Source organism: Brassica rapa, chromosome A09 (genome assembly GCF_000309985.2).
Source record: "Brassica rapa cultivar Chiifu-401-42 chromosome A09, CAAS_Brap_v3.01, whole genome shotgun sequence".
NCBI classification, from domain to species: domain Eukaryota; kingdom Viridiplantae; phylum Streptophyta; class Magnoliopsida; order Brassicales; family Brassicaceae; genus Brassica; species Brassica rapa.
In genome coordinates, this window is record NC_024803.2 from 41,893,600 (window position 1) to 41,915,634 (window position 22,035).

Here is a 22,035-nt window from a genome sequence, read left to right on the forward strand (position 1 = left end):
CCTCGGTTTGGGTCAAGATTCTGTCCGGTTAATAGTATAATTTGTTTATTTCGGTTCAGTGCCTCTGATCCTAAACCAATAACCGGAATAGTTGTTTTCTATGTCGGTACTTTTAATCGATTAACTCCGGTTGATGGTACGGTAAAGTTCGCCCTAACGGTTTAGTAGCCAGCCACTAGCTCGTCGAAAGGCCAACGCAAAGCCATCAAGCAGAGATCATCACTGCGTACCAAATCATTGAAAGTTTTCATCTTCTCCCATCGCACGGTGAAATCGAGAACCGGGCACGCTTGACGACCTCATCTCGCCGCGATCTTTGCCTCTCTTCCTTTTAACACGAGATTTGTTTTCCACGGTATCTTTTCATCTGATCATTTCTTTGCTGGTTTTACTTTCATCTGAGCTGTTTCTTATATAGACTAGTAAAGGTGTTGTTTTGTTTGTCACTCTTGTAGCTGTTCTGGTGAAGTTGATGCGACTTTAAGTTGTTTTGTAGGTTCAAGTCTTAGTTTTGATGCGACCTTAAGCTGTTTTGTAAGTTCAAGTCTTAGTTTTTATCTTGCTTCTAAGCTATGTAGGCTGTGTCATATGTCGTAAGCTTCCTTTACAGATCCGTATCTATTACTTATTAGTTACTTAGCATACCCAAATCATTGAAGGTAGTTTATGTGAACATATTTGAGAACAGACCTCAGAATGATGAACATGTGTGTGTTTTTGTTTTATAGACTAAGGTAGGATGTCGACTCCAGCGAGGAAGAGGTTGATGAGGGATTTCAAGAGGCTGCAGCAAGACCCACCTGCTGGTATAAGCGGTGCTCCACAAGACAACAACATCATGCTCTGGAATGCTGTCATATTCGGGTAAGGGAACAAGCACTAAGCCTATTCTGAAACATTGTCGTTTCTGTGTACTTACTTAGACCTTCTCGTTTCGTTGATTTGCAGGCCTGATGACACCCCATGGGATGGAGGTAACGTTATGTTTGTTTATGATTGGGATCAAGCATGTTAGTAGTGTTCTTATTATTGGCTCTTCATGGCAGGTACTTTCAAACTCTCACTGCAGTTCTCTGAAGATTATCCTAATAAACCGCCGACAGTTCGTTTTGTGTCACGGATGTTCCATCCAAATAGTAAGCACCATTCTCTTTTCTTCCACTTGGTTATTGTTTAGCTCTTTTTGGCTAATATTAACCTGCTTTTGCAGTTTATGCTGATGGGAGTATTTGCTTGGACATTCTCCAAAACCAGTGGAGTCCTATATATGATGTTGCTGCTATTCTTACCTCCATCCAGGTAATAATCGAAATGCACGTACCAACATCTTTTAATAACTCTTCTTCTTCTCTAATCTATTTTGTTGTTCGCAGTCGTTGCTCTGTGACCCTAATCCGAATTCTCCTGCAAACTCGGAAGCTGCTCGGATGTACAGCGAAAGCAAGCGTGAGTACAACAGAAGAGTGCGTGATGTTGTGGAGCAAAGCTGGACTGCTGACTAGTATTTTAGTTAGTTGTAAGCTTTTGTAAACTCCCTCCTACTACTCTCAATGTCACACCATTCAGCAACAGCTTTCAAGTTTCAACTTATCTTTTGTGTTTTTTCCAAAACTCTTTAGTGATTTGGATGCTTTGATTGGTTCTATGAAACAACTTTGTACCAAACCTTCTGAATTGTTCATCTTTGTGTATATATGTATTATATAAGTTCCAAGTTGTTCACCTTTTCATATGTTGATTCACTTCACTCTGATAGTTATGTTCTGTTATAAATCGTTTTTTTAACTCATCTCCAATCATACATACTACACATAGACAACCTGAATCTCAAAATCTCCATCTTACATACATTACACATTCAAGCAACGAGTATGATCTATTTACTTTCATCTCACACGCGGAGACTTACTGTAAGAAGGCAAAGGCGATGCACCAGGAGTTATGTTCCCCAGAGGCCGATCTTGACCAAATCTTACCGAAGACTTCTGCACACCAGAGGAATGACGACCCCTTGGAGATTCCATTTGCGTGTGTTTACCTCCAGGTTTAGCAGCGGACTCTAGCTGCTCTAACGTGACTAAAACCTCTGACATTTTTGGCCTTAGCTTTGCGTCAGGGTTTAGGCACTGCAACGCGAGGCTAGCAGCTGCGAGAGCTCCCTTTTGTGGATACTGGCCGCCTAGTTTTGTGTCCATTATGCGGAAAAGCTTTCGCTTATCGTCGAGGTATGGTTTTGCCCAGTCCACAAGACTGTATTCGACTCCTCCGTTTGAATTGTCCATGGCACGTCTTCCTGATATTAGTTCCAGTAGTACCACGCCGAAGCTGTACACGTCACTCTTTGCTGTTAATCTACCTGCAGTAGATTGAAAGGTGAGGTTTTAGAAAGTGTATTAAGAAACAAAAACACTCTAAAAGTCAACAAAACTTTGGATGATGTGAAAGATTAAGCTTTCAAGATTTAGAAGTCAAAACTTTTGAAAAGAAGATCTTTGAAAAAGTTTTGGAAGTGTTCTTACATAGAAAACTGACAAAACCTGTTTGAAACTACAGATTGACTTCTTGGATTAGTACGTTTAAAAAAATATATTAAAAATATACTTTTCAATACATTACTCAATGATAAAATGTAAACTTCAAAAAACATATTCAGTTTATTGAAGTTATATTGGTTAAAAATTATGGAAAATAGTTACGTACAAAATAATACATGTATAACTAAATTTAATATGTGTGAAAATTGTAAAACATATATTTTTTTGAAATAGAGAGAGTTTCGGGTAAATAATGGGTAATGTGAATCTACAGAACAAACCTGTGGCGATATATTCAGGAGCAGCATATCCCTGAGTACCCATAACCTTTGTGGTCACATGTGTGTTATCACCGGTAGGTCCTGCTTTGGCCAAACCGAAATCTGAAAGCTTAGCATTGAACTCCTGCAATATGACAAACATTTCAACCGGTTAAGAGTCAAATAAATCACTAAAATGTTTTTGAAGAGAGATGGTTTAGTTTATTACAGCGTCGAGTAGAATGTTAGCAGCTTTAAAGTCTCTATAAATCACTTGTGACTTTGCTTCGTGAAGAAAATTAAGCCCTTTAGCTGCACCTACTGCCACTTTCATTCTTATTGCCCATGTAAGTGGCTGTGCACCACCTGCAATAATCATTGGCCCAACTGATTATTAAACACAATCAAAGTTATTATTTGTTTCTTTTATTAAAGAAAACATACGTCTAAAAAGATGATTCTCCAAGCTTCCTTTAGGCATGAATTCATATACAAGAAGCCGGTTTTCGCCTTCTAAGCAATAACCAACTAGTAATACAAGATTTGGGTGACTAAGTTGACCGAGATAGTTCACTTCAGTCTGTAAAAAAGAAGAAGCATAAACTCATTGTTAGCAACAAGAATCAATCAAGGCCAGTGTTCAAGCGAGCCACAGAAAGTAACCAGGGCTTACCAGCCACTCTTTATGACCTTGGAAACCTTCAGGCTTAAGCTTCTTAACAGCAACGACGATACCAGAACCAGGTCGTGAAGCAGTGAGAGTTGTTTCATCAATCCATCCTTTGAATACACGACCGAAACCTCCTTCGCCTAGTAGACTATCAGGACGGAAGTTCTTGGTAGCGTTCTTTAGTTCGTTGAAAGAGAAAGCTTTTAGATTGGGAGATGAAATTATCTCTCCTTCTGTTCTTGGCTGCGTTGGTAATGATGATCCTAAACTACTGCTTCCTGTGCTGTAAGAGTTTGTGCTTCTTCCTGAAGGACCCGTTGAACGGCTTGTGTTGCTCGAGACATTTGACGCAGACGAACCTATAAAAATGATCAAATAAAACATTGGAAACTCTTATAAACTTGCTACAAACATCAAAATCAAGATCATTCAACAATTCCTATTTGGAGACAAGGACAAACCTTTAAGAAACTTTAACACGTAACACAAGTTAAGCAATAAAGGCTTGAGAGAGAGAGAGAAAAATATTTAGTATTTACCAGAATTAGCATGTGGGCTATGGCTGCTGCTATCCACCTTAGCTGATGAATCTAAGCAATTACCCATCTCAGATTAAAATAGCAACTTGAAGACAGACAAAGCTTGTGGAACAAGGACACAGATGATCAGGACAAGAACGAAGTACAGTAAGTTTCGGCGGCGCAAGTGTCTGCTTAGCCGAATATATACGTTAAATAGAATGAAAATATTAAACAACAAGAAAGAAAGAAAATCTCAAGAAGAAGAAGGAGAGAGGAAGGACCAAGGAAGGTGAAGAAGAACAGAGAGGTTCTGAAGCAAAAACAAATAAATAAGAAAGTCGTAGTCGTAGAGTGCTTTTGTTTTCTCCTCATGATAACTTGTGGAAATGACAGGACTACCCTTGAGTCCATATTGACGTCAGTTTCGTTTGGAATGACAAAAGAACCCGTGGTCCTAGAACGTTTCTAACGCCATAGGACAGGATACTTTTGGAAATTCGACTTAGATCCGGTTGCGTCATGCTCACGTTTGATTATTAACTGTAAGAAAACTTTTGAATGATATTTTGTTTTCAGTAACTGAGTGGTGATTAGTACAAGAAGGAAGGTGGTGGGAGAAAAAGTCGTGTTCCCATATCATTTTTTTTTTTTTTTTCAAAAGCAGAGTGCATTTTTTTTAACGATGATTTATTATGATCTTATAATTATAATTATGATATGTGAAAGATTACATAGACGATTCGACAACCGACAATACTACCTGTCTTATGAAGATATATGCCTAACAGCATCACCTGAACCGTCCTATGAAGATCCACTGTCTGTTTTTTTTTTTTTTTTGCTTGCGAATGGGAGAAAGAGGAATATTTAAAAATTCTTGATATAGATACATTAGAGTGAATATAAAAAAAAAAAATCCAGAAACTAAAAAAGATTTAAAAAGTTTACACAAAATAATTCTTATCTTTTTGTCATTTTTTTTTCGTTTTTACTAGAAATTAATCATTTATACACTGCACAACTGAGACGTGATTTTAAAAGTGGTTTATTTGTATTTTTGTTTCCAATTGAATTTCAAGTTCAAACACAGATGAAACCAGACCGGGTTTCTACTACAATGTTTGTTTTCCTTCCGTCTTTCAATATCCCCTTTTAGTTTCTTGTTTTCCCATCTTTTTATTTTTGTAACTAAAAGTGTTCCCATATTTGTCTTTTAAATGTTACGGCATATTTTGGATGGCTCAAGCTATAGCTGACTCGTTAAAACGTGTACTAGAATCAAGTATTTGTATTTAAATTGCTTATTGTTCTGTCGAATACAGTTTTATTAATATGAAAATATATAAGTTATGGAATAAAGAAACAAAAAAAACGAAGGTCTTATTTTATTGTGTTGACGTAAATAAAAAACGGAATTTATGGCTTTTGGTTGTTGTTTTTCAAACAAATATATGGTCTTCGTTGACGATCAAAATATTATTTATATTAAGGGGACAGTAAAGGCGGTGGGGCTGGATCGCCCATTTCGTTGAACTTTTCTTGTCTATTTTGTTGGATAATAAGTTTGATGTTTTCAGTCACGATCGATAATCTGTGGGAATATTCCCTATCAATCAAAAGATTAAATGTTTACGTTTTAAATTTTGGAGTTAATTTCCCTGGATCTGTCGATTTTTTGGATCAAAGATTTTGTATAATTCGACCCCGAGACTGGAATAAATTGCATCTTCTTCTTTTTCTGGTCAAAGAAATTGCATCCTTAAATTAAAAGAATCGCATGCACAAAATGTACATGCGAAAGCAAGAATATAAAATGAAATTTTTTGTTTCGTGGTGAATTTTAAGAACTTAGATAATTTTATCATGAATTGAAAAGACTTCATTCTACAACTACAAAAAAGGATTTGGACAACATACTCAACAGTGGCCGACAGATATAGAGAAAATGAAGACGTTTTTGTATAAGGTCTAGGATGTGTTCTATCATTAAACTTGTTTTGTTCAGAGTGCTCTCGTTCTATACGGCTATACCGTGTTAAATTTCCGAATCATAAATTGTTAAGATATTTTATATCATTTTTATGTATCAAACCATGATCAGTAACTAATTAAACTCGCAGTAAAAGCATTGTTTGTAACATAGAACTAATGGAAAGTGGTAGTCAACGTTTATGAATACTTTTCTTTGTGTCTTTCTTAAATATTATCATCACATGGCAATTCATTGACTCAAAAAATTACTCGAGCAATGTTCACATTGCTTTTGATCGTGAATTGAAAGTGCTGCATGGCACGTGTGGACAAAAAACAATTTGGCATCTTTTCAGAATTCGCTCAATAGAAGTAACGTTGTAAATTATAATATTACCCATCGCGAATTATTCTGATATATTAGACTATCTGAGATCTGACCAAGTTACTTATCGTGAATTATTTTATACCTGCTCAATAGAAGTAAGCTTTAAAAAAAAAAGCAAGCTAACTTTACATGTGTGAATGGGTAATAAACTAATATATCGTCACTCTTTTGACTCTTCAAACCAGACTTGGTTATCCAAATCAAGGACGATTATGTATGTTTATTACACAAATTTATTCCTTCACTATATATTCTCCTTCTGTGTGACTTCTATGTTCATAAAAAAATATATCTTATTCATAATTCTCAAGTTTGATCGCCTTCTCCACGTTATTGTCACATTTGCTTTTAAATATATCATATTGCACGTTTACTTACCACACATAGACATATAGCTAGGCCATGACTAATCTAAAATGTTAAATAATATAGGCTTTATTTTTCTGCTAAGAAGCAAATCAACATGTTGTTTATTTTCTCATCATTACATGATCTTAGGTTTATAAATTGAATCGGATAATCTTCTAACATCAATGACGATTATCGTCTCCAGCCCGCGCGAGGATAAATGTAACTTTTATATACACCACAATTTTCAGCTTAAGCTTTCAATCCGGACTACTACTAACATCCATTGAATTAGCTGAAAATCATCACTTATTGCTACAGAATAATTGGTAGCCAATTTATTAAACTGTTGTAATCGATTTAAATGAACAAGTCAGTTAATTCTAATAAATTAGATTTAAATATAATAACCTTGCATTCTAATATTTAATGTAATTTAAAACTGTTTGCACGCGATGCCAAACTGTTAGAGTACAAAATATCTTAGCGGATAAGCTTGCATGCGGTGTGAGGAGTTTTCCTTCAATTTTACTTTATGTCGATTCAATTCTACCGGTTTGGCTTGCTAGACCGGTTTGAAGTTTCTAGTTAATTTTTTAGTTGATGTTGTCAAAAAAAAAATTTAAAACTGTAATTAGCTTCCATTAACGGATTAGTTTCTTAAAATACATCATCAATACACCATGTGAGAATATATGTGCTCTTACAGTTTTACTTTACGTTGTCTAAATTTTTTTTTTTGTCACGACGTTGTCTATGTTTACTGTCTGCATTTTGGGCTAATCAGAAGAAGGCCGAGTAAATACATTACAATAACTAAAATATCCAAGCTGAAAAAGACGAACTAAACCCGAAACATAGGTTATATGAAACTCCTGACGTTTTTCATCGAAACAAACGTCACGTAGTTCATGTCTCTATCTGAGACATAGATGCCAGTGTGTGACATGGATTTTCATAAACGAACCCACGTCCCGCGTCCAATGAAAAACACCATGTCAGTTAATTCAACCAATGATACAATCCCACGTGTAACATCTACGTCTTTCTCGCGCCTCCGACACTGTTAATAACTTTCCGTTTCTCACTTCAGATCCATTCTCATAAATTCATCCCAAAAAACTACTTAAAACTCACATTCGAATCGTCGCCTGATTATAATCGGAGAGAAACACACGATGGAATCCCACGGCTCCGGTCTCCGGCGAGTTCTATTGCTGTCGTTCTGCGTCGCCGGGATCTGGGCCGCCTACATTTACCAAGGCGTTCTTCAGGAAACCCTGTAAGTATAATCTGAATCGAATCAGATCATCAAAGCCACAAACTTTCTATGATTGCGATCCAAAAGTCACAAACTTTTATGGTTTCGTGATTAGGTCCACGAAGAGATTTGGGGAAGACGAGAAGAGATTCGAGCATCTTGCGTTTCTGAACTTGGCTCAGAATGTTGTCTGCTTGGTTTGGTCTTTTATAAGTGAGTATTCGGAAGACTCTCTTCCTTTAGATGTATAGCTAAGAATGGATGAAGAAGCTAAAGTATGTTTTGTTTTGTGAGAGCAGTGATTAAGCTGTGGTCTAATGGAGGTAGTGGTGGAGCTCCATGGTGGACGTACTGGAGTGCTGGCATTACTAATACCATTGGTCCTGCCATGGGCATTGAAGCTCTCAAGTATATTAGTTACCCTGCTCAGGTAATAACTTTGGCATTGTTTTGTAATAAGCAATGTTCTAGAAATTGCTAGGAGGTGGTTACGGGCTTTACATGAGATTATTAATTAGGGCGTCTAGTCCGATTTTTTGCGCGCATAAACCGATTTAAAAAAAAAAATCTTTCTAGAAAAATCGTTTCGTTTATGTCTGATTTGCCTAGACCAATTTTTAGAACACTGGTAATAAGCGACACTGTTTGTCTTTGGTTGTAGTTGATACTTCAGCTTAACGGTTCATGTTTTAACCATTTCCTAACTATTATTGATTCTTTTTTTTATGCAGGTCCTAGCGAAGTCTTCTAAAATGATTCCAGGTGAGGTTACTATTTAGAGCGTCAATTTATTGTTCTTCATTTATATAAATCAAGATTTTCTTGTATATATTATCTTATGTTTTATTTTTTTACTTTCGTGTAGTCATGTTGATGGGGTCCTTAGTGTATGGCATAAGATACACTTTACCTGAGTATCTTTGCACCTTTCTTGTTGCTGGTGGAGTGTCCATGTTTGCCCTTCTGAAGGTAAACAAATCTCCATTAACTTTTTTGTTATCTATGGAAAACATAGTAAACCGTATTTGAATCCGGTTTCAGACAAGTTCAAAGACCATAAGCAAGCTAGCAAATCCAAACGCTCCCCTTGGTTACGGCCTCTGCTTCTTGAACCTCGCCTTCGACGGGTTCACAAACGCCACGCAAGACTCCATCACCGCAAGGTATCCGAAAACCAGCGCGTGGGACATAATGCTGGGGATGAACCTATGGGGAACCATATACAACATGGTCTACATGTTTGGGTTGCCGCACGGGAGCGGATTCGAAGCCGTGCAGTTCTGCAAGCAGCACCCTGAGGCGGCGTGGGACATTCTCATGTACTGTCTGTGCGGGGCGGTGGGACAGAACTTCATATTCTTGACGATAAGCAGATTCGGGTCTCTAGCTAACACGACCATAACAACGACGAGGAAGTTTGTGAGCATCGTGGTGTCTTCGGTTCTGAGCGGGAATCCGTTGTCGTCGAAGCAGTGGGGATGTGTGTCGATGGTGTTTGGTGGTTTGTCTTACCAGATTTATTTGAAGTGGAGGAAGCTGCAGAGGACGCAGAAGAAGAAGAAGACTTGAAGATGAGAATGGGACACGCTGAATCTATAATTCTTGTTTTTGATTTGGGAAACATTTTACTTTTACCATATTAAGGTCTGAAACGTAGAGGAAAGAAAAGCTTAGCAAAATGTAGTACTAATGCAGTAGAAGAAACTTCTATATATATCAAAGCCAAAGTCAAATCATTATGTATATGTCTTTAGCAGGAAACTCCTCTCCTGTAAAAGCAATTAGTCTTTAAGATTCAATGTTTGATCACAAAAGTCTTTTTAAGTATTCTATGAATGAACTGTGGACTTGGGATGCCTTGTGCTAGAGATTTGAATAGTTGAAACTTTCAAAACTTGAAACTCCTCTCCACCTTCTTATGTTCTGTATCAGGCAATGATGGTTGATCCCGAACTATACTCAGAGCTCGCTGGTGAATCATGGAGGTCAGGTTTGCCTAAACAACATCAAATGAAAAGGTTATACAATCAAAAACCTTAAGAAGATGAATACAAACATTCTTGTGGTGATTGAAAGCGCTATTTTTCTCTCATTTTTTTAAAGCGTGTATATAATGAAAATAGGACATGTTATTATTGTACCGCGGCTGGTTTTATCCAAACCGGATTCTGAAACCAAAATTAGATTAATCTTAAATTTCACAGAACCGGAGACATGAAGTAGATTAAACCCCGACGAAAGTGAGAGAGATATCAATGTTTCAGTGTAAATGAGATTCGTTAGGTGTGCAGATGTATCTGTGGTGTGAAAGGCGAAGAATCATAAAGTCACTGAAGATGAAGATGGGAGTGGAGTTTTTATTCTTCTTCTAAGGGTTTCTTTTTTTTCTTTTCCAGATTTGAAACAAAAAGAAACAGACAATGTTGTGTCGGAGATTGGTACTCGAGCCTCGTATCCCTCCTCTTACAACTCATAATTTGCTCTCTTGTTTCCTTCTCTCATGCGAACGAGGCTTCTCTGGCGATGGGAAGATGTCTTGTTACAAAGAGAAGCTGAGGAACGGACTCATCAATATCAAGAAAGATGAAGCTGTTGCTCTGTTTCAGTCCATGCTTCGGTCTCGTCCTCTTCCTACTCTCATAGATTTCAGTAAACTGTTTAGTGGCATTGGCCAGAACAAAACAGTATGATCTCGTGTTATCTCTCTGCAACCAAATGGAATTGCAAGGGATTCCACATAACATCTACACTCTGAGTATTGTCATCAATTGCTTCTGCAGGAGTCGTAAACTCGGTTTTGCCTTTTCAACTTTGATTAACGGTTTATGTCTCGTGGGTAGAGTTTCCCAAGCTGTGGAGTTAGTTGATCGTATGGTGGAAATGAAGGTTATTCCAAATCTCATCACTCTTGTCAATGGACTTTGTCTCCAAGATAGAGTGTCTGAAGCAGTGGCTTTGATAGATCGAATGGTGAAAAACGGATGTCAACCTGACGCATTTACATATGGTCCGATTTTGAACAGAATGTGCAAGTCAGGAAGATGGAAGATAGAAAGGTCAAGCCTCAAGTAGTCACGTACAATATCATCATTGACAGTCTTTGCAAAGACGGGAGCCTCGACGATGCACTCAGCCTTTTCAATCAAATGGAAACCAAAGGTATCAAACCAAATGTCTTTACCTACACCTCTCTCATTGGAGGCTTTTGTAGTGCCGGTAGATGGGATGACGGCGCACAGTTGTTGAGGGATATGATTACAAAGGAAATCACACCGGTGTGCGTTGATTGATAGTCTTGTGAAAGAGGGCAAGTTTTCTGAGGCTAAGGAATTGTACAATGAGATGATCACAAGAGGCATAGATCCTGACACCATTACATATAATTCTTTGATATATGGGTTGTGCATGGAGAACCGCTTAGATGAGGCCAACCAGATGATGAATCTGATGGTTAGCAAGGGTTGTGATCCGAGTATCGTGACTTATAATACCCTTATAAATGGATATTGTAAGGCTAAAATGGTTGATGATGCTACGAGACTTTTCCGCAAAATGTCTCCGAGAGGAGTGGTTGCGGATTCAGTCACTTATAACACTCTCATCCAAGGGTTTTGTCAATCTGGGCAACTTAATGTGGCCAAGGAACTCTTCCAAGAGATGGTTTCTGAAGGTGTTCATCCTAATATTATGACTTACGGTATTTTGCTGGATGCGTTGTGTGACAATGGAGAACTAGAAGAGGCTTTGGGAATACTTGAAAAAATGCACAAGACTAACATGGAACTTGACATTGGTGTCTATAATATCATCATTCACGGGATGTGCAATGCACATAAGGTCGATGATGCTTGGGATCTATTCTGTAGCCTCTCTCTCAAAGGAGTGAAGCCTGATGTTAAGACATACACCATAATGATTGGAGGACTATGTAAGAAAGGCTCGATGTCTGAAGCGGGCCTGTTGTTTAAGAAAATGGGAGAGGATGGGATTGCACCAGATGATTGTACGTACAACACACTAATCCGAGCACATCTCCGAGGTGGTGACGTAGCGACATCAGCTAAACTTATAGAAGAAATGAAGAGTTGTGGGTTCTCTTCAGATGCTTCCACCGTAAAGATTGTTATGGATATGCTATCGGATGGTAGAATGAAGAAAAGCTTTCTGGATATGCTTTCTTAGCTGATGTTTTTATGAGCTGTATTAGTTGAAAGTTGAAAATAAGTTTGTTTGTTAACATCTAAACAGAGCGTGATGATGCTTTCAGACTTGTCCTTTTTTTTCTGTCGCTTCAAGTGTTTCGTTTCTGATTCATGCTGATGTATTCAGTTTACCGAATGTGTATGCAATCTTCACTTGGGCAAAACATGGACTTCTATAAGTGAAGTGTGGTGTAGAATGAGGCACAAAACCATGGTTCAACCATAGACAAAATATCATGAAACCTCACTAATGGAGACATGCCAATATATAGCATCATACAGTATATAAAATTCTAAATGTTGTTTGTTGTAATGACTTGTTATGTCTTCTCTCGAGATCCTTACCAGCTCCCATATTGCTCCTAATAAGGAGAACTGATGTTTTCTTCCCCCAAGATGGACATATTCTCATCAATATTTTTCAGGACATCACACGTTGAGAGAAACTCAACATCACCTTCCTTATGTTCTGTCTGAGTATCAGGCAATGATGGTTGTGTTCTGTCACCATACTTATCCAGCATGATGGTTGATCCTGAACTATACTCAGAGCTATCTGGTGAGTCATGGAGATCTGGTTGCCTAACAAATGAAAAGGTTATACAATCAAAATCCTTAGGATGAACACAAACATTCTTGTGGTGATTGAAAGCTATTTTTCACCTCCAAGATGAGTGATTGTCTTCATAACTACTCCTCAAAACATCTATAAGGTCCCTAAACTCCTCTAGTTGAAAATTAATGTCAGGTAATCCATATCTCAATATATAATTTTTCTTGTCTTTATTCATGAAATCCTGAAGGACCTGAACATACATAATAAGAAGCTCACAACATTTTTCTATTTCAATATGTTGAGAAGTTGTGGTTTCTTGGTTTACCTTCCAAGCAGTCTCCATGCATGCTTTGTTCTTTGTTATCTTCATTAACTTTCTGCGCCAATGAGCTTAGAAGTTCAGCTTTCTCCATAGTTTGTAAAGCCAACTAGTTACTCTGCTCTTATAACTATGACTTCACCACCCACCGTTAGAGTTTGAGCCTTGATTCTACCTGCCTGAGTAGTCCTAGACTTCACGAACAAAAAGATCATTGGGCCGTTACATCGTAGGAGCTTCTACTGTAACCAATTCTTAATAACAACAAAAACGTCTACCGTGAACCCAATATGGTTTTGAGATTATTTTCCAGTCCCTGCCATAATCACAAACTTTTCTTTAATACTGTGTTAAAAAGTACCTTTTTGAGATATTAATCATCTTCTATAATCTATACTCTAGCACATAAATACTGAAGTTCATTAAAAGAATCAAGTCCTTACTACCTATTCTTCTTGCCACTTAATTTTGCATGTAAATGTTGGATAAAACTTGGATGTTATCTTTCTAACCGTTCAAAAGATTTTCGTTCTTCTTATTGACATGTGTAGCATACAAATAATTATAAATTATTCATGTACGAGAGAAATACAATGGAAAAGAAAGTTCACAGAAGGAGAAGAACAAAAAAAGAAGAAAAGGACGTGCGCCTAACAGTTGTCTGATGTATTTGTAAGAAAATGCAAAGAACATTAATTTACTGCTCTTGCATATGAACCCTTTGGCAAAATCATTACATACGTCTCTCTTTCTCCATCTCTCATTGTCTGTCTATTCGTACATCTCTCCCACGGCGACGTCCCACCTGTATGTATCATCCTTAACTAGTTAAAAATTTATATTCGTTTAAATATCTATTTATATATAAGGCTACAAGCCATTCTACGTATGAACCGGTCTGTTTATTAGTGTTTTATAGTTTTGTCCAGGATAATAATAATAATTTCTAACTACCCCCTAATAGTATATACTAAAAAATATACTCTATAAATGGTATAAATTATACAGGAAATAGTCGAATATGGGTCCAAACAAAACTATTCTTGTCTTTACCATATATGGTTAAGAAAAGAAAAGAAAAAGGTTAAATATGGGTCTATGTACAAACCTATATATAATCTCTTGGTTGGTTTTAGTTCGGATTTCAGTTTCACAGTGAGGATCAAAGAATGACCTTTGGAGATATACAATGTCTTTTATCAATTTGACCTAATCTTCTTAAATCATTATTTTCTTTCGTCTTTATCTGACTCGCGATTTTAGTCGATCTCAATTCAGAGAATTCCGTTTGGAGTTGATATCTTCCTTTTTTTTCTCAAGCATGACTAATAATATTAATTTTATTTTACTATATATCTATAAAGCTTTTTTCATATGTGATTCTTAGTTCTTTTAAAGTTTTTTAAAAGGTATTAGGAGCCGAGACGTTATCTTTATAAAGACGATCATTCAAAACAACTCGTTTAAAATACTTTTAGCTCTGGATGTTGTTTCTTCAGTAAGACAATAGTTTGTTTTTTTAATGTGTAACGATAACTTTGTAACCAAATATATATTGTTCGCAATTTTGTCTTTTCTCTTCGAATGTGATTGCGGATGCAGCGTGCTGTCACGCAGCCGATGACGGCTCATCAACTAATGCGATATTCAGATGAGATGTAAATTAGTTATTCGAAGTGATGGTGATGACTCTAGTAATGTTATGTTTATACCCTAATGACTAATGTAACATATTACTCAGAATTTGGATAACACTTTCACATATATAATTTAGAAATGTAATCACCGATTACGATAATATTTTTCTGACGACTGGGACTCGTAAGTTAAAAGAGATCAAGGTGGAAGGAAAAGGAATGTGAACACACAAAACAAACAGATCACGTGGACAGCTCTTATGACTTCACTTTCAGACACAAGTCACCACCCAAAAATACAGTCACGTATTGGTCCTATGCGATCATTTTGCTAGAAAATTAAAAGCAAAAATACCTTTTTCCAACCAGTATTCATTAAAAACGGAAAGAGGACAAAAAGTTATATGAAGATAGATAGTTAGATACGATTCATTCGATATCATACAAATCTTCTCCGACTATAGATATATCGTTCGTAAGAGTAGTTCATAGTTATTGACTGTTGACTCCCAAATTTGGTAAAACTTTGAAATTTCAACATAAAATAAGTTCAGTATTTTTTATTTAGAAATTATTATAAAATACCTTAAATGTCACAAAACAAAGTTTTATTCTATGTATAAAGTAGTAATGCTGGTACATAAAATATAGACCTTAGATCTCTTATGCTTCGTCAACCTCAACGAACCTATCTAATTTCTTTATTTCATTAAAGCACATAACTCTTTTAAAAGGGTTTCATGAGCTTTGGGAAATACCTTATTGATAACAACCAAACTCTCTTTCTATATATCTGGTCAGCCATATTATCATCCATTTCAACCATTGGCTTTAAGAAAAATAAACAAATAAACGCTTAAACAGTATCTAAGATAAAAAAAAATGGTTCGATTAAATTAGTCATAAAATATAATTAAAATACTAATTATAGAATATATTTATTTTGAATTTTTTTATTAAATATTATTTAATTAATTAACTTCTCCCATTGAATTTTTAAAACAAGTGATATAAGAAAAAAATGTAAACAATTTATATATAAAAATAGAGAAAGTAAAGCACTTTTGCTACCGTCCAAATAACGATTAAGATGGCTCTCCCAGATGTCAGTTAATGAGTGGATTCAAGCTGGCAAAATAAATTTTATACTCAATAATCCTTTAGTTGCACGCTATAATCTTTCGGCGCGAGTCGAGCTACGATTTATATAGTGGAGTAATATGTAAGATAAGCACCGTACCCATATGACCTTTAGAATTTGAACATTAATTACTGACATTTGGTTTAGTAATATTTTAATATAGCTTTTCATTTATAAAATGATTGATATATAGCCCATTTTTAAAGATCATGGAGAATAGTCCACCGTCAATCCGCGAAGTTGTTACCATTGTTAACGTAATTAATGTTCATTATATTACTAGTAAACATTTCAATAATCGGAGGTTAATCTATGTCTCTATCTATTCTGTGGAAAAATCCATCGTTTAAAGTTTAAACGATAAAAACAAGACGTGTAGAATATGATAAAAACACATGTCAAAGAAAACGGACGACTAATATTTCTTGACGAATAAAGAGCCCACCACATAAGTTGTTTTTGGGGTCAACGGCCGGCGCCCACCACATAACTAAAGTTGAGTAATTCAGTAAATCTCGGGGTATTAAATTAAGTAAAGACACTAATTTCATGGTGTATGCGCAAAAATATACTCCCACGTGCGTCGGCACGTGCTCCGTGAACCTAGATTCACTTTGTCGACAGCTTTCTCGTGTTCCTCATCTCTCTGTTCAGCTATTCTGATGAAACACACATACATGCTCTCTCTCCCGTACAGTTATTTTAATGGAAGTTATATTCGAAAAACATAAAAAGAAGTATTATATTCGGTGAAAAAGAAGCATTATATTCCTAATAATGTTTGTGTGGGAAATGCGAATAATAGTCTTTTATTTTGTTTTCCAATTCACATACCACTACTATATTCCATTGCCAAAACTTCCAAATGAAACCAATAGTTAAAATGATTTATTTTATTGGAATTGTTTGAAAGAGAACATTGTTTAGAGTACATTGATACTGTTACAATAAAAATTTGAAAATGTAATTTATATAAATAAATCATATATAAACCATGATGAGATGATAATAAAATATATTTTTCTAAGACGTTACTCAAGAAAAAAGGAAGATGCTATTAAAGATATAAAATTGATTATTACTCTTTTTATAGAGAAAATGAGCAAGGAGATATGAATGACGGTACATACTATAAAAAGTTTATTTTTGTGGATGACGTACGTACATGGTTTTGATAACTTTCATTACAAAGCAAGTTAACTTCCTTTGACCAGAGGATTTATTACAGGTAAAGTACCGAAACTTGTAGAACATTTTACACTGAACACTAGAAAACAAAGCTAGAAACAGTTTCAGTTTCTTGATTTAAATACTACACGTTAACCACCACTGTGGAAAGAAAAAAAGAACTTATCTAAAATATTTGGACTCTCTAACGTAACCGCAGAAAGAAAAAAAGAATATTTAAATATAAGTTCATTATTTTAACACAAAACAAAGAACAAACAGAGAGAAAGAGAAACGTTAAACAGAGAGATAGAGAGAGTTGAGTTCGACCTTTTAAAACTTTGAGACTCCATACGGTTCACTCTGATTCGCAGAGAGTTTCGAAGAAACGACAGAATCACAACGACTAATTAAAAAAATAAAACTATTTCGTTAATCCAATCCGTAAGTACCTTCATTGTTATTGTTTATTACATAAGCTCCTCTCTTTGTTCTTTTTTAAAGATTCTTCCTTTTCTTCTTCTCCGTTGAGCAGTTCATATTCAGATCGGGATCATCGATTCCTCCGGTTTGATTTTTTCTGGGTTTTCAATTTTTTAGTGTAATTGGGTTTCAAAATTTGGAATCTGGAGATCTAAAATCTGTTTGAAAGTGTTAGTCTTTCAATTAAATTCGTCTCTCTGTTTCATTCTCGTGATAAAGGCTCTGTTTTTGAATCTGATTATCTATGGTTGAAGATCGTACCCATCTGTTATCTCGAGTCTTCTCATCTTCTCGTCCCTCGGAATCAAACTGGGATCACATGTATCCACCACAAGAAGAAGACTCCCTCAAAAACGGCAAAAGAGCTTTAGATGACGATGACGATGAGCTTAAAGACGATCTCAGACATACCAAATCCCGCAAACTGTCTGATGATGACTCACTCATCAACGACATCATCGGCAGAGACATTTCCATCAGCTGTCTGATCCGCTGCTCCCGGTCCGACTACCCCTCAATCGCTTCCCTAAACCGGAGTTTCCGGTCTCTGGTTAAGTCCGGAGCCATTTACAAGCTCCGGAGACAGAACCGGATCATCGAGCACTGGGTCTACTTCTCCTGCCAGCTCCTTGAATGGGTTGCCTTCGACCCGGTCGAAAGAAGATGGATGAATCTCCCGACGATGCGTTCAGGCGATACCTTCATGTGCACGGATAAAGAGTCTCTCGCTGTCGGAACAGACTTGCTTGTCCTAGGCAAAGACGATGGCTCTTCTCACGTTGTGTATAGATACAGCCTCTTGACTAACTCTTGGTCTCCCGGCAAGAAGATGAACTCTCCGAGGTGTTTGTTCGGGTCAGCGAGCTTAGGAGAGATCGCTATCTTCGCCGGTGGTTGTGACTCTCTAGGTAAGATCAGTGACGTTGCGGAGATGTATAACTCTGAGCTTCAGACGTGGACTACGCTTCCCAAGATGAACAAACCGAGGAAGATGTGTTCCGGTGTCTTCATGGATGGGAAGTTCTATGTGATTGGAGGGGTCGGCGGCGGCGAGGAGTACGATTTAGCGGCCAAGAAATGGACTGAGATACCGGAGATGTCGCCGCCGAGGAGCAAGGAGATGCCGGCGTCAGCGGAAGCGCCACCTCTCGTTGCGGTTGTGAGCAATGAGCTGTATGCTGCGGATCATGCTGGTATGGTGGTGAGGAAGTATGATAAAGGGAGTAAGAAGTGGTTTACTTTAGGGAGGTTGCCTGAGAGAGCTGGCTCGGTTAACGGTTGGGGGTTGGCGTTTAGGGCTTGCGGTGAGAGGTTGATTGTGATTGGTGGGCCTAAGAGCTCTGGTGGAGGGTTCATTGAGCTGAACTCTTGGATACCAACTAGTGGTGGAAGCCCTCCTGTGTGGACATTGCTTGATAGGAAACATTCATCTAATTTTGTTTACAATTGTGCAGTGATGGGTTGCTGACAAAAATTTTGAACATTGAAATCAAGATTCTTGGCTGCTTGGGGGAGGTTGAAAGTGGCATGCATGCAGCCTTTTCTTATTTATTTGGCTATACAATTTAATTCAGTTTCAGTACAATGGTCTTGGTGGCATTGTTAGGTTCTTGGGGGTGAAGGAACAGAAACAAGTTTTACAATAAGTTGGTGGAGAAAGTTCAGTCTTTCAGTTCTGTTAAAAGTTGTTGAATTTGTTTTCTGAATACAATATTTTTGTTATGTCTTGGAAATATTTATGTATCATTCATTCTTTTTCAAAAAATGTATTTATTTATGTTTTATGTTTCTCATCTCAGAAAAGAGAAGACTAAGAGCTTTTTATCCCATGGACTAAGTTGCAACTTGCAAGCTACCTTTGATATTTTTGCTTGCTAGTACTACACTAAACTCATTTTAAATGAAGACCTTTGTTCTCTGCTTTGACAGTTTTTGGACCTTTTGCAACAATTTTTTTTTGAAAACACACAAAAATGGATTTTACACATGAAAATGGCAGGTTGAGTCTGATTTTTGACATGTAGTCTAGACTTTTGTCATTTTTCTTTTGGATCACTCAGCCTAATATAATTCATGAGATATTAGATCATAAATGTTAAAAAATGACATTCACCTAACATTAGCTAGATAAGCTTCACTAATTACAAATACATGCACTTCTATAACATGCTCTAGAGATATCCAAAGAATCACCCATCTCTCTGATTGCTACTAGAAGTTTTATACACACTAGAAGTTTTATACACACATATTCTCTGAAAAATATTGCAACATCTATTTTAGTAACATGCACTAGCCAAAAGAATCACTCTTTTACCATACTTTTATTTGGACGGAAAAAAAAAACAATCACCAAATCCCCAAGTATCAACATCTATTTTAGCATTAGAGTATTACTGTAATAAAACATACATATGAACTTATTTGACCAATTTTAGTTCTCAATCATTTGATTTCACTAGTGTTAATAAAAACGAAGGTTTAGTAATGAGAAGTCAATAGCGGACACGACAAAACTTGCAAAAGGAGCAACATAGAATAGCAAAATATCATTTCACAAAGATTCAAAATACTGAATATGTCCAACTAAAAAACTTAACAAAACTTTCAAGGATAAAAGTAAAATGATTCAGACTCAATACAGCTCTTCACGGAAAAGTAGACTACAGTCCTGAAACTTCAATAGGTGGCTGGCAAAAATGCACTTCCGGGCTGACGGTTAGCCAAAGGTCCATGACATGAAAGGAACTACAAAACAAACCGAGACATTGTCAAAATCAATAACAAAAGACTGTTACAATAAACCCAAGCTATAACAATCTGATGCATAAAATGAGATACCTTAGCATTAACACCATCAGGAACAACACGCTTCTCTTGCCTCAACTTCGTAAAGTCTGCTCTGTTAAACTTAGTGAAACCCCTGAAACAAAAGTCACAAACTTGATGAGTTTAGCAACAAAACTTGATCCTCAAGGATCATCAATCTCTACATACCATTTCCTGCTGACGATAATCTTTTGACGACCAGGGAACTTAAACTTAGCCCTCCTCAGAGCCTCCTGAGCATGGTGACCATGACCATCCTTACACCTCACAGACAAAAGCACTTGCCCAATCGCAACCCTAGCACAAGTACCCAACGCCTTTCCAAAAGCACCTCTCATACCAGTCTGAAGCCTATCAGCTCCAGCACACGAAAGCATCTTGTTGATCCTCAGAACATGGAAAGGGTGAACCCTAATCCTCAGATGGAAAGCATCTTTTCCCGCGGATTTCACCATGTACTTGTTGCAAGCGATACGCGCAGCTTCGAGAGCTTCGCTGGAGACGTTCTCCTTCTCCCAGGAGACGAGGTGGACGCAGAAAGGGAACTCGTCAACACCTTTCTTCTTCATGCCGACATCGTAGATCCTGATCTTGGGATCGGGCACACCACGACAGTAGCGAGATTTAGGGTATGGCTTGCCCTTGATCTGACGGTAACACCTAGCTGGTCCTACAATAATTTTCAGATTTTAATTAGCTACATTATTTCTCATTTACCAAAAATATCGAGAAAAACATATCTCAAGTCAAGGAATCTACGACAGGACATAACTAATCAACTCGTGTCTTAAGAAAGTTATTAACACTCAATTGCATAATCACACAAAGCCATTTTGTAAGACATTTTTAACGTAAGTGAAAGAACAGGGAAGCTCTTGACATGAATAAACGAGAGAGATGGAGAAACTTACTTCTTCCCATGGCGTCTCTCTCCTTTTCCCTCCTCCACTCACTACCTGACGACAGGACTGCTGCTGCTCGAACAAGCTTAAGCAAATGACTTGGCATTTATACATGTGATTATTGTCTAGGCAACTAAAAGGTTCTCAATTTGGGTTTGGGAGACTTTTTAAGGCCCATATAATATATAAGAGAGACTTACGGCCCATATAACTGCGTCGGGTTAAAGCTTTTCTTTGGTAGGTAAATTTGACACCCCCCTCCCCCACCAAAAAGATATTTTTTGTTTCAACAGTTTAACTAAAATTCAGAATCCGAAAATCAAACCGAGTCTGAACAAAAAAACTCAATCCGTTATCCGATCAGAAATGCAAAAAATATTCAAATGGATTTTGTAGGATATTACAAAACATATTTGAATCCGAAGTGTTATTAACCAAATTTGAATGAATACTCAGACAAATCCAAAATTAATAGTTAATATAAATATTCAATACATAAATAAGTAATACTCAATTAAATGTTTATTTGGTATAACATATAAAATAAGTATTAAAACTTAAATAAATACCTTAAATAACCAATTACTTACGAATAATACTTGCTCGTTGAAATAACAAAGGGCAAATCTACTATTCTATACAGTAATGCATATTTATTTATAAACGATGTTTATGGTAACTCTATTCAATTTTTTTTCCTTATGTTTTGTTTATAAATTTTGTCTTTTACATCAGATATATCAGAACATAACCGATATAACCCGAATCTAAACTATATATGGTTATTTTATAAGTTTATAATGTGCTACAAATTAGAATCGGAAACGATGTGTTATATCTGATCTC

The 22,035-nt window shown here is 36.7% G+C and overlaps 5 protein-coding genes and 1 pseudogene across 6 annotated transcripts; 4 read left to right on the plus strand and 2 right to left on the minus strand.

Annotated features, from left to right (window-relative positions):
* The first annotated feature begins 118 nt into the window (after positions 1-118).
* LOC103842970 (ubiquitin-conjugating enzyme E2 1) lies at positions 119-1,730 on the plus strand. The gene is made up of 6 exons (XM_009119656.2): positions 119-355; positions 729-864; positions 949-974; positions 1,047-1,136; positions 1,211-1,299; positions 1,374-1,730. Exons 2-6 carry the CDS (start codon positions 740-742, stop codon positions 1,500-1,502), a joined length of 459 nt encoding a protein of 152 aa, XP_009117904.1. The 5' UTR covers positions 119-355; positions 729-739; the 3' UTR covers positions 1,503-1,730.
* Positions 1,731-1,750: 20 nt separating this feature from the next.
* LOC103842971 (probable serine/threonine-protein kinase PBL2) lies at positions 1,751-5,912 on the minus strand. The gene is made up of 6 exons (XM_009119657.2): positions 4,004-5,912; positions 3,468-3,823; positions 3,239-3,374; positions 3,024-3,160; positions 2,816-2,939; positions 1,751-2,356 (listed from the first exon to the last, which is right to left on the minus strand). Exons 1-6 carry the CDS (start codon positions 4,068-4,070, stop codon positions 1,887-1,889), a joined length of 1,290 nt encoding a protein of 429 aa, XP_009117905.1. The 5' UTR covers positions 4,071-5,912; the 3' UTR covers positions 1,751-1,886.
* A 1,826-nt stretch (positions 5,913-7,738) lies between these two features.
* On the plus strand, positions 7,739-9,762 carry LOC103842973 (UDP-galactose/UDP-glucose transporter 3). Its single transcript, XM_009119658.3, has 6 exons — positions 7,739-7,974; positions 8,069-8,166; positions 8,253-8,383; positions 8,685-8,715; positions 8,819-8,922; positions 8,995-9,762. Exons 1-6 carry the CDS (start codon positions 7,871-7,873, stop codon positions 9,520-9,522), a joined length of 996 nt encoding a protein of 331 aa, XP_009117906.1. The 5' UTR covers positions 7,739-7,870; the 3' UTR covers positions 9,523-9,762.
* A 245-nt stretch (positions 9,763-10,007) lies between these two features.
* Positions 10,008-12,334, plus strand: LOC103842975 (annotated as a pseudogene).
* Positions 12,335-13,801: 1,467 nt separating this feature from the next.
* On the plus strand, positions 13,802-19,287 carry LOC103842976 (F-box/kelch-repeat protein SKIP11). 2 transcript variants are annotated; one of them, XM_009119664.3, is made up of 2 exons: positions 13,802-17,419; positions 17,713-19,287. In XM_009119664.3, the coding sequence occupies exon 2, from the start codon at positions 17,778-17,780 to the stop codon at positions 18,924-18,926; it is 1,149 nt and encodes a 382-aa protein (XP_009117912.1). In that variant the 5' UTR covers positions 13,802-17,419; positions 17,713-17,777; the 3' UTR covers positions 18,927-19,287. The 2 variants fall into 2 exon arrangements, with proteins under 2 accessions (XP_009117912.1, XP_009117911.1); XM_009119663.3 differs by having other exon boundaries at positions 13,802-19,287.
* A 670-nt stretch (positions 19,288-19,957) lies between these two features.
* Positions 19,958-21,304, minus strand: LOC103842977 (60S ribosomal protein L10-1). The gene is made up of 4 exons (XM_009119665.3): positions 21,199-21,304; positions 20,456-20,957; positions 20,300-20,381; positions 19,958-20,206 (listed from the first exon to the last, which is right to left on the minus strand). The coding sequence occupies exons 1-4, from the start codon at positions 21,293-21,295 to the stop codon at positions 20,138-20,140; spliced, it is 750 nt and encodes a 249-aa protein (XP_009117913.2). The 5' UTR covers positions 21,296-21,304; the 3' UTR covers positions 19,958-20,137.
* Positions 21,305-22,035: the final 731 nt, after the last annotated feature.